This window comes from Pyxicephalus adspersus, chromosome 2 (genome assembly GCF_032062135.1).
Source record: "Pyxicephalus adspersus chromosome 2, UCB_Pads_2.0, whole genome shotgun sequence".
NCBI classification, from domain to species: domain Eukaryota; kingdom Metazoa; phylum Chordata; class Amphibia; order Anura; family Pyxicephalidae; genus Pyxicephalus; species Pyxicephalus adspersus.
In genome coordinates this window covers 101,294,911-101,313,715 of record NC_092859.1, presented here as the reverse complement: position 1 = coordinate 101,313,715, position 18,805 = coordinate 101,294,911, and the positions used below count along the sequence as shown (strand labels likewise).

General features: G+C 36.4%; 1 protein-coding gene across 1 annotated transcript in view; it reads right to left on the bottom strand.

Annotated features, from left to right (window-relative positions):
• Positions 1–18,805, bottom strand: part of CELSR1 (cadherin EGF LAG seven-pass G-type receptor 1) — a 94,631-nt gene that overhangs the window by 42,185 nt on the left and 33,641 nt on the right. Inside the window, 4 exon segments of the mRNA XM_072399039.1 lie at positions 3,677–3,765; positions 10,168–10,283; positions 11,404–11,626; positions 15,819–16,457. Of these exon segments, the coding sequence (XP_072255140.1) occupies positions 3,677–3,765; positions 10,168–10,283; positions 11,404–11,626; positions 15,819–16,457 (1,067 nt within the window).

Below are 18,805 nucleotides of genomic sequence, written 5' to 3'. Positions count from 1 at the left end.
TCAGTGGGCAATGGAGTAGTAAAGTGAATTAAACATGCGGTGACTCTTCGGATTCAGGTCAATGAGTTGCTTGCAACTGCTCTCTTTATTGTCCACTTTGCAATATGTCTAATTATTGCACAAACTACACATACATATATATATTAAATCCAAAACCTGATATTATTTGCCATTCATGTTTTTAGATTAAGAGTTGTCCTTGATGTAAACAAGAACATAAAATCTAAGAAGGTGTAATTGAAATCTCCAAAATGAAAGTCACAATTTAAACAGAGTTTGTGGAGCAGAACCCACTGAACACTGATTAGTGACCTCAATGAGACACCTACTGTGCCTAAAAGGATTCAGTCCTTTGAAAAATAAGCCTTGTGCTGCAAGTTATCTGCTATTGCTAAAGGATTATAATAACAAAAGGTCAATAAAATGCATTTCAAACCAACTAAAAGCTTCACATAAGAAGACTACTACAGCAAATTAGCATCAGATGCATTTAGTGCAGTGATACAAACATCCACATGTCAAGAATCCTTTTTACTAGAGTTCTATAAGGCAAAGTCGGATAGAAGGACACTTATTATTCACTTCATTTCTGTGCATTACTACCAATAATTTAAGATAAAAGTCAAACTTTTCTATTCAGCTTATTTATATTGATGGGACATTTTAAAGATTTATTAGTCATGCCCAAACAAAAGAACATTATTCATTTTGGTATATGTTCCAAAAATCAGAATTATAAATTCTATAAGAACGTCCGTCTGTATGTAAAGATTTTGGAGGAGATAGCTGCACACTAGAACACAAATCAATGTATATGTGGATAAAGCTGATTAGAGGCACGGAGGTTATTTCTTTACAACAGGCTTGCATGGGTCATTGTTATCATTGTTACTCCTTGGCTTCAAAGGTTTATACAACATAGAATATCACATTTTCAACAGAAAACAGTGCTGACAAAGTAAAAAAATATTAAGTATTTATAGTAATTGAACAATATGCAGTAGAAAACCTATTCAATTTTGGAACCATAAAGACTACAAAACAATAAACAAAAAATGGCTGATCAAAAAAACAAAACAAGCGCCTATTGTCTAGTGTGTGGAAGTGTATTTAGGGTATTAATTCCTAAACAAATTAACTGTTGATTCATCCCTACTTATAACAAAGGTATGTAAAGTCTTTAAAAACACCTATAAAATTCCATTATCATCATTATTTAGTTCCTAAAGGATATTTTATTCTAAGGATCTGTCAGAGAGAAGTTTCAAAGTTCACAGCCCCAGAGCACACCAATGAAACATACTTCTGCTACAACTAATTAGAAATATCCACAATAATTAGGTAAAGCTCATTTTCAAAGGGCACAGCATTGTAGCTAGAAGTCACAGTACAAAGACCTGTAACTGGGGGCTGAATGTAACCCACTAGGGACTGCTGCCCACTGACCTGAAGGAGAATAAAACAAAAAAATGTCAATTAAACACTAGGGACTGAACATTCCAGAAACACTAGCGGCCCCTTTCCATATGTACAGGAGTAACTTTATACCCAGCAAATGTCTAGTTAATACAGCAGTGAAACATGAGCGGCCTATTTACGAGCCCCGGCACACCTTTTGTTCACCTTTCCCGTATCATCCCAGTCCTAACTTACGGCTCATTGTTCAGCTTGAAATCAAATGCACAGCCACCATCACACTCACTCGCTTTTTGTCAAAAAGACATTTTCTACACATTTTTTTGTTGCCTACAGGTGAAAGAAAGATTTTAGTTCCTCCACCAATCATTTTAAAAAAGCCTTTACATGTAAAAATGTGTGACATCACAGACCTATTCTAGAGAAACAGTCAGTGAAACGTTCTCTTATACAACTAGCTCAGACAATTAACAATGCAATGTCTAATATATAAGAGGAGCCAATTCAAATGATTTCCAGGATACTAGAATCAATAAAACAGCCACCACATAGAAAGTATTACACCTACTGCATAGGTGGTTATTTTTTGAAACCTTAATTTGATTATTTGTCAAATACTGTAGAAAATGTTGTTTAACATAAAAGATACTAGACTTTTATTTTACAAAACTGAAACAAATAACCATGACATTGTGTTGGTTTGCATTTCTCTTTCTGCACAGCAGCAACTTGACTTGTTCTATGAGGGGCACCACTGAACTAGCAAACATTTTGAAGCTTTTAGGCCAAACATAAAGCAATTATAGGGACAACACAAACGTTTAAAATAAATCTGTTAAAGATTGCATAGGTAGGTTGGAAACAAGGTAGACCGATATCAAAGATGTAAGATAGCAAAACAGACCTTGAATCCGACAACTTTATATTAAACGGCAGAAGAAAAATTGTCAAGTTAAATGTCATTGCTTTAATAAAGCGAATCATAAAGTAGAAATAGATAAAGTGCTTTATTTTTTTTTTAAGATCTGGACAGAATGGGGAAGTGATAGAACCACAATCAGAATTTAATTCCTTTCTTTGTCCAGGTTATGATGGGTTCAAACTAGATGCATTTTACTGCCCGGAGGCACCTACTATCTTAACACTAAGCATCTGGGAGTGGAACCGGCAGTAACCACAGAGCTTTTTCAGAGTTTTGCAAATTGCTGCAAAAACCTAATTTTTTTTCCCATAGAAACTGCTTCTAAAAATAGTTTGCAAATGCATAAAAACACTTGCACAGGTGTTTAAAGTGTTTGCAGGCAGCACCAATTCAGCAGGTCCAGCAAACCACACAGAAAAGCAAATTAAGGATAATGAACAACCCCATTTGGCCCAATATCAACCATCTCTGCAAGCAGTTTTAAGGTGTAAAACCACTTTTAGAAAATAGGGGACATATGCCTTCCTACAGGACAGGAAGTGGAAAAAACTAGCTAAGGCTTAGGCTACACGGACGTTTTCCCCAGCGTTTAACCTAAAGCTTTAAAAGCCCATGTTTAAAATTCCCATGCATTCCAACAGTTGTATTAGCCTGCTCCTTACTCTAAAATGAAAAAAAAAAGTTTTGTTCTTTTTACATGCCAGGTAAATTTTCAATAAGTACAGAAAACACAGACTGATTTTGTCGTGTCTCTGCTACTTCCTTTGAGCTTAAAATAAAACACTATGAACCTTATCTGATATACATGAACTAATATTCCCATCAACCCACTATGTAATGGAAATGCTCATAAAGAAAGCCATGTTTGAGTTCCAGCCTGCATGACACAGTCTCCTTCCCCCCCAAGCTGCTATCACACCAGTGGGTTTCTGCAGCTTTGATATAGACGTGGATAAAATGGGGGCCATATCAAGCAACAGAGAGACAGGGGGCTCAGACATATAGGAATATTCTATGGAATCTAGCTGAGGAAATGACTGGCTGCAACAGAGAGGGTAATGATAAGTATCATACCTAAATACTACTATTTTCCAATGCTGCATTTGTTCACAGGTTTTATTAGAAAGTCAATGCTGGTAAATAAAGTCTTGTTTTAAAAATCCTATTCATACAACAATCTACATTTATTTATACACTGATCGGTATCATCAGATTAACTATGGTATTTGTTATAAGCGAAGTAATATTTGGGAGCTTTTTACAGCAGATATAGGAATAAAACAAAACTTTGGATCTTACGTTTTAGAAATACTACTGTCTTATTCAAGAAATTCCTACCTTGTTGTAGTACTGCACTTGTACAGAATGCCATTGCCCGTCACTTACTCCTCCTTCAATGTAAGGGCTGACCTTTGTAGTGCTTTCCCCTGTAAACATGGAGACATTTACATTAGAATTGTATATTATGCTATATAAATAAAAAGTAATTCATTAGTCATCACAATGTTTGCAAAAGCTTTGTTAATGTCTTTATTACACATTGAGATTGTTACATTATTTTTCACTGATTGTGAATCACCCACTGTGACTCACTCATTATGAGTCAAAACACCATTGGGTTTTCAAGAGGTGGGTACAAGAGTTTTAAGGAAAACCAGCAAGTACACCAAGAACTATACATTTACACTTGTTCTTGCACTGCAGCATCTTAAACATTCTAAAGTTATTATGGCTTTTGGCAGATCAGCTGCCATTTATATCCCCCCCCCCCCCCCCCAACAAGCAAGCGGCTCTTTGATACCCATGGGGAGAGCTGTTTGGAGAAGCGAGACTTCTGTGACATTGGGCTAAATGCAATTCACAAACACATACAGATCTGGGAGATTACAAGTAATGTTGCTGGAAGCATCAGTAAACTTATCCTATCATTTTGGCATGTTTCAGGGGCTGCAGGATCATACACAAATACATACTTTATAGTAGGAATAAAAATAGATTTTATTGTATATTTCGGCAGCCATTGTTACGTGCAGAGCATTGTTGGAATATGCGCAGGTTGCCACCTCTAAAACTTTGGTCTCATGAATGTATCCACAGTAAACCAAATCCTGACTTGTTACTAAAATTCAGTGCACTGTGCAGGATGACAGGGCTTTCTACACTAATACGTCTGCATGACCTATAAGGGTGTGACAACATAAAATCAGCGGATACGAGTAGAAACAGACCATTTAATTCCTTCATGAGCGTCTTCAGGCTTGTACCAGCTTCATAAATGTCAGTGCTTCAGTATACAGTTATTATGTGACTTTAAGCCAAGTATTTTACTTGCTAAATAGATGTTTAATACATGATGTGCACTTGATATGCATTAATACATCATTATTAAACACGTCTCACAAACTTTATCTAGTTTATGTGTTGACTAGATAACCTGCAATTTACAATCATTTATACAGGAATTTGTGTCTGACATATCTTTAAAATGATCAGCAACTCTTTATCCAGTGATGATAGTAATGAATGAGAATAATGGACCCACTTAATGAAAAGCAACTAATTCCGGTAGAAATTGGACCAAGCGGTCAATGAGGAGGGTGAGGAGGGTGTCCACTGGTTGACTGGACTCTACACTTAACGTGGTTGATATTCTTTTACCACTTGGGAGCTGAAGTGTACAAGACCTACTCCGCATATAACTCTGGGGTCTTTTCATATTTGTTAGGGTACAGTGTCCACACCAGAGTTTAGAAAACTTTATGTAAAAAGCATATGTTTTATTACTACCTCTTAACCAGAAGGATTATATTGTGTTATTCTACTTTCTACTGAAATCTGAGATACATATATATTTTCTATTTCTGGTAATTGTTAAATTATTCCTTTGTATTTCTTGGCTACCTTCTTATACTTGTTATTTTTTTTTTTACTTATTTCGTAAAATGAAAATTAAAATTATTTTAATTTTTTTTTAAAAAGGAGCACAGTCTTCTTTATTCTAGCAGAATCAACATGGGTATGGGGCTTTGTATATTTACAATATTTGTCTCCTATAAGATGATTCTCAGGGCATAATTTATACTTAGCAGTACTTAGAAGTATGGGACAGAAGGTAAAAAAATGCATTAAAATGAAATTTCTTCATGCACGTAACAGAATGCCCCAAAGAGATTATCCAAACAAATAGTTTACCAGTATAGGTTCTGCAGGTGAATAACTACTGCAAAACAAACATTTACTGAACCTTAGAAAAACGGGTAAATAAAGGCAAGGCGTTCTGAAAGTCAAACACATTCTGCCGGCCTGTCACATAGGTTTTATATGAAACACACCTGAGGGTGAGACACATTTATATGTGCAGATAACAAGCTCCCTCTACTACTATACACCATATACTATGTAAACTCAATGCTGATAACTCAGGGTCAAGTCATCTGGGCTGGTTCTTCTGTTCCTGTCAGCTCAATAATCATGGAATATCACATTTGCGAGTCTCACTACGCAAAACCTTCAGTAAGAAGCTGTGAGCTCGTTATTTTCTAAGCTTGTAATCTACCATAGCTGGACTGCACTACAAATCTATGATTAGCTTTAATTGTATAGTTACAACATTTAGCTGCAACAGGAAAAAAATTTAAAACCGAGATAAATGATTCTAAACAAAAAGTCTGCAACATTTTTATCAAAGTTATGGAAAATTTAAATTCAGAGAATCATGCAGCCAAAGGCTAGAGAATAGAGGATAGAGAAAGAAAATGTTCATCAACTGATATGCAGGAAATAGCCTAAACTAAGGATGTAACATTTTTATTTCAAGGCTACTGGTTCTTAAATCTTAAAAAGTTTTAATTGGGAAATATGAAGAATCACTTGTTATTTGATTTATTTACAGTATCATAATTATAGATTGCAGTTCATTTTTGCAGCCAGAAGGCATGCGTCTACCTATTATTATTATTATTATTATATTATATCTGGCATATTCACAAACCTGGAGAATATAAAGTGAGCACATGATGCAGGGGTTACATTTCAAAGTAATCATTAAATGTATCGGCTTAACCTGTAAAAAAGTCAAGATGATCCTCCATACTGCTGAGTATTCCTACTGACCACAAAAAAGGACCATGTGGAAGACTTGGGAGGCAAATGCATTATGCAGAAAATGTGGAGCTTTACATAGAACTTCAGCTGCCCATTTTACCAGATCATCCTGACATGCAAGCTTAACTAAAAGCAAATTCTGCTTATCTTTTTTTTCCCATCTTAATAAAGTTAAAGTGGAAAAAAAAAAAAACAGGAAAGGGGTAGATTTTTGCGGGAATGTGTAGGTAATCACAGTTGATTTTTCCACACCCAGTTTTCCACCTTCATAGTTTTGGAGCTAGGCCCTTTCAAGTTCTGCACACCTCCCACACACTATCCAAACATGTGAACAAGTGACTTGTGTCAGCTATGGGATCCTGTAACAATGTATCCAGGCTGATTCTCACACACCCCTTTATGGTAACAAGCTTCTAACTATTTCCAAGAAAGCAATGGGAGTCTTGGCTTAAACTTGAAATGCCCAAAAAAATAATTTACAACCAGCAATAGATACATGTGTCATCTTATCCCTAGGGTCTTGCAAAACCAGACACAGCCAGGCACAAGCTTCTACATGTTAAGCCGCCTGTAAAGCATGATGCAAGCCATTTACAATACAATATGGCAGCAGCTTTATAGAGAGGTTAAATAAATCTCAGATAATCCCTCCTAATTGATGAAGACACAGTATATCAAGACAACTTGTAGGTCGCTAGAGTGTGTACTGCAACCAAAAGCACATTAAAATATATATTAATCAGGTTTGCCAAGACTTGCTAAAGCCGGGAGGTTTGCAGAACTGTGTGTGAGAAACTTTCTATAATTATAACATTCGCAACCACAATACATGCAATTAGGAGCTATCCCGACGTATCTTGGAGTCATACATTTGTCTAAATTTTATGATGTAAATCAGTAAAAGCAGTATAATCAAAGTATAAAATGAGTGCCAACACAAAGGATAGCTTCTGCCTGTGTAGAATTATTACAAAGCGAGCTAGAATATTTACAGATCATTCAAAGGAATAGGAGTTTACATTGTAGATGTCAAACATTCATCTTTTATTACACCGGCTTCTATTCCAAGTACTCAGTAAGTAGGCCTGAAGCCAATTTGGCGGAGCGCCTCATGACAGGGGGGAAGTGAAGACAGAGGCAGGGGTTAAAATAAATTAAAAAAAATATTGGAGGAAAGTGCGGGAAAATTAGGGGTTTTGATTGGTGGGGCTAAAGGGAATAAAAGAGGGGAGAGAGAGGGGGGAGACGGCAGTTTGAGTGGAAGACAGAGAGACTCCCACCCTCCCTCCCTAATTTCTGTGCTAGAGGAGTTTTGTCATAGCAGCTTGAGTGGGGCGTGTTATTATTATAAGTCCATGGAAGTTAGAGTTTGAAAAGGGGGAATATAAGGGGGGTTGGGACCCATAAGGGTACGGGTATTTCGGTTATGGGTTGCCTTGCATGACACTTGGTTGTTGTGGGGGCGAAGTTTTGGAGGTAGATCCCGCTAATTGTCGGAGATGCTTGGGAAAAGAAGAGGTTGGAGTGGGGGCGTTCATGGACCAAAAAACCAAAATGTTTGGTTTCTGGTTATGTAAAATGGTCTTCTGTTATCTTAAAGAAATGAAATATTGTTAAATAAAAGGGGCTGCTATGGCCAATTTTTACCAATAATCAGTGTTTGTGCTATTTATTAGTGGTACAGGTGAAAAGGAGTGTGGTAATAATTGGTCTTAAGCTAAGGCTTAGCGGCTATGAATTCATCTGAAGTGCCCTAGTCATGCAGCAGTCAAGAAATGTTTGGTCCCATTCAGACAATTGGTAAACTGCAACATTGTACTGTGTGCCTAACCGCCCTCCCAACGGCTCCCTTCCAACTGTATACGAGTGGTTGGGAAACACTTTAAGCAAGTGTTTGCACACGGTTGCTTTTGTTGCATGGTTTTTGAAGTAACGTTACTCCTGGTCATACAGTTGCTATTCCTCCTCTGGAGGAAGAACCGCACTTCAACCACAATCACATTAAAAAACACGACAAAGCATTTGTCAAATGCTGCAGTTGACTTTAAAACCTGCTCCTTGAAGTCTGAAAGTGGCCTTACAAATGTTCTCAAGATATAACTGTGCATAGTTACAAGTGTATACTTCCAGAAACAATACACTAGTATTTTAAAATATACCAATACATATTATTTTTTAATATATAGTAATTGTGTAAATGGCTCCAGGTGTGAAATAATATATACTTCTATACAATCTAAAACCGATAAAAAATATAACTATGATTCTATAGTTATATTTTTAGTGTATGCACATGTATGTATGAACAATACTGTATGCAAATAGCCACAAACTCATATGAGAATTCAGGGGCTCCGAGTACAATTCAAAAACTTTTCACACTATTGTCCATTACACCTTTTCACACAGCCTCCAGCAAGTTCCTGTACACCTGCCATTAAGGTGGAACTCTAGGTAAGAAGTATGCTAGGTATCTGAAGACTAGCTGCCCAGTCCAATTGGCTTAGAGTGCTGCTCCTCCCTCTACCAGACAATATGTTGCTGCACAGAGGATTACAAAAGACTGACACTAACACAAATGTTGTTATATTTGTTCTTGTCGCATTTAAAATACATTTTTGAGGCTTCAATAAATACATAGCTGCAATAATCATGTTGTTCATGTGTCTGGAGTTCAGCTTTAACTTGATTAGGTTTGTAAAAATAAATTTGGTAGAATATACAATAAAAGGCTGCATGACAACCTGCACCATGTGTTTATTTTATCCTTACAGCTGAGCCATGTCACTTAGCAAGTGTGCTGGCAATATTTAGATAATCACTTTCACAATGATGTACTAAAAAAATAATGAGAGGGGTCATGTACGGAGCAACAGTACTTAAGTATACCATCACTGACACTCATGTATTAACAATGATTTTTAATATATAGACTCTAGCTTTGTTGAGTAACAAATACCAGCTTCATCAAACACCACAATATAAACAGAAATTTGTGTGTGTTTCACACACTCCATTTTTTTAAATAAATATTATGAACATTTTAGCAAATTTACTGTGTCGTGCCATTACATTCCAGGGGCTACTTAGGTATGTTGCACTTATATAGACTAATCTGCTGTTAATTGCGGTTATAACTCCGACACAGTAAAGTAGCTTAATCTGAGCATAAAAGCCTTCATTGTACAGAGGTGACCTGGCAATAATGAGGGCTTAAATGTGGAACTGAAATGCAGTCTAATTTGTTATTGATTCTCTAAATTCTGTGACTATGTTTTTTACCTATTACAAATTATTATACAGTATTACCTCTTAAATAAAATGACTGCTGTTTCTGCTACAAATAAAACAGACATACACAATGAAATATCTGTAATTAAAAAAAAACTGCATAATAATAATAATTTGGTTTATTATGTCCTAATGTATAATTTAGACTCTGGGATTCCAATATAGCAATATTCATTGTGAAAACTCCATGCCCCCAGGAACTGCAATCTAATACATTTCATACAATCTAATACCTGTATTATTCTTGTCCTTCATAAATAAAGCAAAAATTAAACCGGTGATGTTTCCACAGCAACCATGCAAACATTTGATGTAAAGGGGACAAAATTTGACTGGTTGCTGTGGCACCCCAAAAAGCAATTTGGAAATAAAACTTATGTCTTCCACACAAAGCACACAATCCTAGAACGCCCAGTAATGAAGTGTTTATGTACCTGCTGAGAAAGTCAGTTGGATTTGCTCCTCAATGATTTCCAGTGCAATGAAGTCATGCTTTTCATTAAACCTGCCATTGTAAAGTATCAGTGCATTCCGTTCCCTCGTAGCAAACCTGAAACACAAAGGGCCACACATTCTTTACATCATTGACACTGGAAAGGGTCAAATGTCAGACAGGCAGTAACAAAAAGAAACCATAAAAAGTGTCAGTTTCACAAAACCAGAAAACACAGAAAAAGTATATTGTACTTAGCCACACACAAGAACAGGAAGCCGTTGGAAAACTAGGAAGATTCACTGAAAGTCATACATATAAGAGACAAATTCCAGTGCATTGCAATACGCATACGTACATCATTTTCGTACAGTTACTAGTTTCAGTCAGTTACTAGATGCCAGACTTCAGTACCAGCAACCACTATGCCCTATCCAGTAAAAGTCATGCAATTAGAGGGATCCTCCAAGGAAGCTGTCTGAGATGACAGAAATGATTGGGGTAAATGAGGGTCAGCTCCTAGGAAGGACTTTCCTTAGCGAGGTCTTCTGAGACGGCTCAGATTACTATGCCAGAAGTCTTTTTAGAAATCCCATAGGAATTGCTAATATTTATTTATTTGAAATCCAGGAGCCACAAATGCCATTATTTTGTCTAAACTGGTTCATCAGTTTCCATGGCAGGTGTGGAAAAATCTTACACATTTTCAGAGGTGTTTCTAGAATGCTATTCAATGGTGTAATGCTCACTGTGGTATGACCACAATGTGCAACATTGCTTTAAATGGTGTATTATTCCCTAGCAGCAGCAAGAAATAATCTCCTGACAAATTGCATTATACTTGGACCTCATTATGACATTTAAGAAGAGAAGTGTGCTCCCCTTACTAGAGTTTTACAGTGTAGGTTGAGCCACCTCTTTGATTAGTCTAAATTGAATATTCAAATCAAAGGAGGGAATCTCTATGTACATATACAGACCGTTAAAAAAAAAAATATTTGTGCTTTGTAGAGTGCTAAAAAAATGTAAAAAAAAAGTAAAACAATATGCAGGTGCGTTAAAAGGTCTGGTATGGTGCATTGACAGGCATTTCAAAATAAAAGGGCTGCCACATGTGTGCAGTTATACAATGCAAATGTTTGAATCCTGCTTAAGGAACAACAAAAGAATGCCTGTTTGGCATATGTAGGTTTAAACTTAGCTGCAGTTTGTGTGGTCATCCAATAATTGTACTTACATGAGGGAGACTGTGAAATGGAAACGTTGTCTTAATCCTTTGAAAGTAACGAAGGACTGTGGAGGAAAGCTTCTAGTGGTCATTTCACAATATGGCTTCTCAAACTCTCCTGGGGGACATTTACACTTAAAACCACCGATAAGAAGATTAATGCAGGTGCCACCATTTTTGCAGACCCCTGGTACACAGCGCCCAGAACGTGAACTCACTTCGCAGTGTTCTCCTATAAAACAAGAACACAAAATGCATTATACACAAAACTGTAGATATAAATATTATAACTTTTTTCTTTAGTTCAGGACCCATGAATGAGTGCTAAAGACTTGTAAGGTGTCAATATTCCTGGATATTATTATTAATATTATTAATAAACAGGATTTATATAGCGCCAACATATTACGCAGCGCTGTACTATAGGGTTGCAAATGACAGACAAATACAGACCGTGACACAGGAGGAGGAGAGGACTCTGCCCCGAAGAGCTTACAATCTAGGAGGTGGGGGAATTAACACACAATAGGAGGGGAGATATGATAGGAAATAGGATAGAAGAATAATGGTAAGGAATGCACAGGACATGTATGCGACTCCCTTTTATATTCTACACCAACCATATTTGCCAAATTGGTATATCATTTTATCTTACCCCCATTTCTTTGAGCTTATGTATTAACAAATTTAGGAATGTGTTCTTTCTGGCATAATGCATAAAACACAGAGACTGTAAAACCCTTTCTGGAAACAAATGTCAGCTGTTGGTGAGAGATTTTTTTTTCCCCCTTTGAAATTTCTCACTCTGGCATCCCAGAAGGTTTACATTTGACAAATGTAAATATTAACAGAATAGGAGGGTTGATCTGCACTTTGCTGTTTTACTTAAATGATATATGTGCTAGTATGTAGTCTACACATGAGAAGAGCTTACAGAATTCATGGAAAGATCTGTATTTGGTCTACATTTAGGATCTGCTGTTATTAACAATCTGTTATAAAAGGAATGCTGGTCTAATTCAGCCCAACATTCAGAGCCCCTCTATCATTTCACAAATTAATGATCCCGGGAGCTTGACACTAATTTGTCAGGCATGATTAGAGACAGGTTTTCAGTTTCCTATACAGCTGTGGATATTTAAACCACCACCCAGACATTTAATGTGACATTGCTAAAGCAAAGACCCACCATCTATCTACATTTTTCTAAAAATAGATTTACTGAAAATTAGGCTGTAACCTTGTAGCTCTTATCTGTTCATCTCAACAGGTTAATGAAATCTCTGCTCATTTACCTTCACAAGACAGGAGCACCATACACACGATGATTCTCGTCCAAGATGAGCACAACTGTTCATCTGACATTATTACACTGGTCCCCCAATTTCACTCACCAATACACTATGGTGACAATAACAAAAGATAATTTGCAGCTACAATCACCTGATGTCTGTATCAGGCTTTAGAATATTGTACATAAAAGATTGGGGACAGTACTTAACTATGAAAGTTATTTGTTCAGGACAAAACTTTCAGGAGTGCCCCCATTTATTCTAAATCCAAGGAATGCTCTAAAAGTCAAAGCGGGTCTAGAAGAAAGTTTGTCCTAAAAAGTTAACAGTTTGTGCAAATAACAAGAAGTATCACAGACAGTATTCAACTGTGGTATTACAAGTGTACTCATACTGCTACAATCACCTAAAAAGCATGAAGGTAGACACAATCTGAAAGCACTTACTCTTACATGTCCTGTGTCAGGGAATACTGGGTGACATCCATACCTAGCTGCATTCTCTTTGTGTTATTAGGTCAGAACTATAGGCAAATTCCCAGATTAACAACAGATGAATTTATTCTTATTAATAGTATTTTTTTTACTGACAGCACCACTTATCTGGCTTATCTAAGAATTATCTAAGCCTACCCTACATAATTCTAATTGTCTTCTTTATCTTACACTACTGCATGTTTCTAGATAAACCACCGAGCTATTAATTTTCCAAGCAAAAAAAATTATATATTTACAATATATGCAAAAAAGTTTATCTAGGATTAGTTGGTGCTTTTTCATGTCATGTCCTGTTACTACAAGATGTTGCTGAACATAAAAAGATAGTAGTAAAAAAGTTTTATATAAGCCTGAAAAAGCAAACACGATGTAGATGTTTTTATATGCAATGAAAAGAAATGTAGTCTTAAATTCAGGAGGACAGTTTAGTTTGTCCTAACAGATAATTGTAATTAGCCCCTTCTAGAATACATACATATAGTCTATAAAACATAGTGCTAGTTTTTGTTGGTGTTTGCTAATAACAGGGTATTTCAAATGACCGTATTTAGGATCCTCCCCTTCACTATAATGTCTGGCATTATCCCATTCAATTACCATGATGAAAGTTCAGCAGAGAAACAACCAGGAGCAGGCAGTTTGGCTCCTTTCATGGTGTAATACAGCACATGGTCCATGACAGCAGTTCAGCTAGAAAATTATGGATGTATTTGATGAAAAGTGACTAATTCCTGTACTAGACAATGTCCCTGGGCCATTAAAGGAAAAAAGGAAGAAGATTGGACAAGATGTCACCCTTACAAATGTGAGGATGGAAAACAAAACCGCTCACTATAGTAACACTTATCAGTCTCAGGCCAGGGTGCTCAGGTATCTCTCGTACTTTCCGCCCCGGAGCAGTTTATATTTAGCACACTGATGAATTGTGGGAAGGAGCAGTCACCGACACCTTTGTCTCCTAAAGTCGCTGGGACACAGTACAAATAAGGATTTATGTCAGCCATAAAAAAGCCATCCCAGAAGCTTTGTCTTTGCTAACTGGCAGTGCTTTTGAGCAATCTCTGGCAGAGGCACATTGTCCCTTAAGACATGAAAACGGATGGAGCAGGTGAGAGGTACACCACGAATAAACATCCCCAGGTAATGTAAGCAGACACAGTTTAATTACAATATATAAAACCACAAATTGCTGAATAGGAATTTAGAGTGTGCCAGTGTAATTCTAAAGAAGATATACCCACTCATCTATCTTTGCACCATATAAAAAGTAAAGTTAATTTTTAGTACTGAATGTTAAACGGTTTCTGCTCACATAACCTAAATCAGAGCTTAGCATATGTGTACTGCCAAGCATTTGTTGCTTCAGCAGGTCGGCTGCATTTTAAAGAGTTGTTGTGTTTCCCAAACTCTCCTACCTAGGTATGTATGACTCTGCAGCTTTCTCTTTGGCTTTGTATGTGTACATGCACAATGCATGTTGTAGATCAGTTTTCTTAGTGTTAGTAACACAAGACTGCCAGGATAGGATAACTTTCATCATGTATAAATTACTAATAATTGCAGTAGGCCAGGTAAGGACCTTCAAAGTATTAGAAGGAAGAATGGTGACATTAGGCTATGATTATCCCCTAGAGGAAAAGAATCAGATATTTTTTTTAATGTTTGGCTATGAGCTGAGAATTGGAACTGAAACCTGTATCTGTTGTGTTCCATCATCAGTCCTTAGTGGTCCTTATCATAAAGATGACAGATTGTAACATTTTGCAGTACCATATTTCCAAAATGTTACCTGATGACAGAATAAATGAAATTAAAGGAGTCCCGAGACGGCCTCTGCATTCCATCCACTATTACCACACCAACCAGAATGAATTAACTACAGCTTCATTCACTGGATGAACAATGCTTCACATTAACATGCACTAAGTGGCTGCAGCTCGTAGTTACAGATAACAACTGTTACAGCATTTGTTTCACAGGCCTGAAAGTCATGGTAAAACAGTTTTTTAATAAAGGCATAGACAGCCATTACAGGGGTTCTAAAACAATAAGAAGATTTAATAAATAAAGGGGTCTAGTAGTAATATTCTAAAAATACATTTATGATTTAACCCATTTTTTCCCCAAGGAGAAATAATGTAAAACAAAGCACAGTAACACATGCAACTCAATAATCAAAACTCAATTTCACCAATTTGACTTTAGTAAACTAAAACACAAAATCATTGCTATGGGTTATTGCATATTTTAGGGTAACATTCCTGCAGAATCCAGTAGATTATTTTTCTACTGGAAAATTTTCTCCACTAGAAGTACCCAATAAAATTTTTAGTTTACTGCAGTTAGGCGAGTTAGATGATTTTTGATTGGTTGCTACTGCTACCGCACTTTTCATAACATCTGTTTTATTTTGCAACACTAATAAACTTAAAAACTGAAAATTACTGAAATACTTTGTGTTTATTTATTAACACAGTAAAGAATGTAATAATTGGAAGTGACTCACTAAACTGCTTAGTGATTTCAGATTGATCACTGGGGGGTGGGGAAGAGGGCCTTAATGTTAAGTGTATGTAACCATTAAGCACATTTCAGTACATATAATTAATGCCATTTATTATTTACATTGACATACCTGTATATTCTTCGTTGCACTCACAAGAATATCCACCTTCCTTACTTCGACACAGTCCATTCTTGCCACAAGGGTTGGAGTAGCAGAGGTCAATTTCTGTTTCACATTAGTCCCCAGTAAATCCAGGTGGACAGCGGCAGCGTAATCCATTGATAGGGTGAATAGGTCGAAAAAGCACTGTATTCGAAGTAATTAAAGGGGCCGAACTATCAAATTTAAGCACCGACACGCATTTCATGTAATTCTCACAAGGTTCCCGGAGACAAATATTATCATCAAATGGGAGAACACGCTGGGTGGAAATCATTGTTAGCAGGGTCCTATTCAGATAAATTTGATCCTGTAAATCCTCGGAATGGAAGAACTTGTTGCGGACTCCTCCAGGTAGTAGGGCAGAGAACGTCACATTCAGGATGTTGGAGCTTACATCGGTATCATTCTGAATATTAAACACAAAAATGCCCTCCTTGGTAGTGGATAGCACAGTTGCGACTCCTTCCACAAACACGGATAGAAGCGGAGACAGGAACTTTTCCTGGGACATGTTTTCCAGTCGGACGGTGATACTGTTGGTCAGCATATCATCGGTGATAATCGTAACACGTAGAGTACAGTGAGCAGTAACACTATGAATGCCATCTGGAAGTGAAAGATAAAATGTAAGTATGACAAGCAAATTTAAGGCATATCCCAACAATACATTGGTGCTATATAAATACTGTTTATTATTATAAATAATAATAATAATAATAATAATAATAATACGGTAACATGACCATCCTCTTCATCATCAGAAATCAGGAATCATTTAAGATTTTTTTCAGAATATACAAAACACAATTTTTCCATAAAACGTTTTTTTCACATGCCCCAACCATCATTTTGCATATAAAAAAAATAAAATTATACAGTTCATTAAAATTAATAAAAAGTCATGTGAAACACACGCCTCAGAATTAAATCAATATTAAGCTTTTATAAGGTAATAAAGCTGAATGTTAATATACCGTAGTGATTTTATGCAAGTATTTCAACTTGCTATATTTTTATCTGTTCACCCCATATTAGATCGAAAAATAAGTTAGAAGAATATTATAACTAATGCCAGTTAGAAAAATTTATTTTCTATTAATATCTCGAGTTCAAAGGCAGGAAGATAATATCTTTCCAAAATGAGGGAAACCTACTTTTAGACAGATGTCACCAGAAGAAATATCCCTAATGGAAGATTTCCACATACTCTGGTGGCACCTTCAAATTTCAGATCACATTAGTGATCAATGATCAGGACAATTAAAGAGAGAATATATCTTTAGCAGTACGAGTATGAAAACAAACATTACTTCCCATTTCGTACTACTCTATCCAAAAAAATCAAAAAGTTTACCTTAATTTGTGCTTTAGTAACTGTCAGGAGGTATCTAAACCCTGCTGTATATGTACAGGCCAGTACTAAATATATCCCGGTGACAAGTGATGCATAATTCCAAAAAGCATGCGTGCAGTATGTATAATACAAAATACATTTACTGGCATAAGCATGGGATCAGATGACTACTTTTTACTTTAGAAGTTGGTACAACAATCTACCCTACGCGCACACACAAATCATCATGCTTTTTGGTACAAGCTCTGCCTCTTGTTGGGCTTACAACAGAATGGATTTATGGAGGCATTACAGGATCTGATTTACATTCAGAAATACTGTAACTGTGCAGATCATTGTACAACAGAAAGAACGTATAGTTCCACATTTCCTGAACTATAGTTGCTGGTTTTAGCCCCATATGTTCAGAGATGTACAGAGCAGACATGTAAAATAAAATGTTTTTACATGTTCTACATTTCAAGCCTCACTGCCCTTTAACCCTGCTACTTTGTGGTAAAAAGAAACTGCTACTCAAATAAAATAATACTACAACAGTACAGCTTACTTTTAAATATCATTGTACTACCCCTGTCTGATGAAGGTCCTAAAAAGAAACCAGCAAGGTTCCTCTGTTAGGTGAGACCCTTATAGAAGGACTGATTTATAGCTTATTTTTACTTTTATAGAAAGATTTGTAATTCAGCACTAAATACAAATGCTTTATTTATATAAATGCTGTATAATGTGCAGTATGAACACAAAAATGACTTGAAATACTAAAGGAATACTTGCAGAATACAACAGCAAAGGTTACATGACAAATAGCACAACTCTTGCTTACCCCCTAGAAAATAAAAATGAAACCTTCAGTTCTGGATGCCGCTAAAGAACCGTCTAGTAGGAGAATGCATACCATGTTATGACTAGAAAGCAGATTTCCAGACCACAAAGGACACCTCCAACATGTATACAATAAGTGAAACCAGGCCTCCATGTTTATTCTTACTACTCAAGGACAGCAGGATGATTTGCAAAGGACAGATGTAATACAAAATCTAAAATGGTTTTGGGAAATTTCAGTTTATGCATTTTTCCTTAGCACAGGGGTGTCAAACTCTGGCCCGGTGGCAAAATCTGGCCCCCCAAAGTCCTTTTTTTTGGCCCCCAAAGGAATCCTAAATATGAACTGCAGCTGGCCCCGCCGCTGCATTGAAATAGCGCTGCTACTACAATTCGCGGCATCACTCGCGTCTATAGACCAGCAGGCTCTCTGCCTATTTTCAATAAATTTCAAGGTTGGCCCACGATTTTGTCTAAGTTTTAAATTTTGGTCCTCTGTGTATTAAAGTTTGACACCCCTGCTTTAGCAGGACTGGATCCCTGAAGAAAATTCATGGTTAGCTGGTAAAATTGCACAAATACAAAGCAGACCATCCTAATCCTGTTATGAGAGTGACATTTACAATATAGCATGGATAAGTACGTTTTAGGAAGCTAAATTTAAGAATTTTTAAGCCAACAAAAGAACGAATAATTTTACAACAGCCGTCATGCTTTCTCATTCTAAAGCCAAATTGTTGTTGTATTGTAAAGTATTGTAGGGTTTATGAGAATGAAA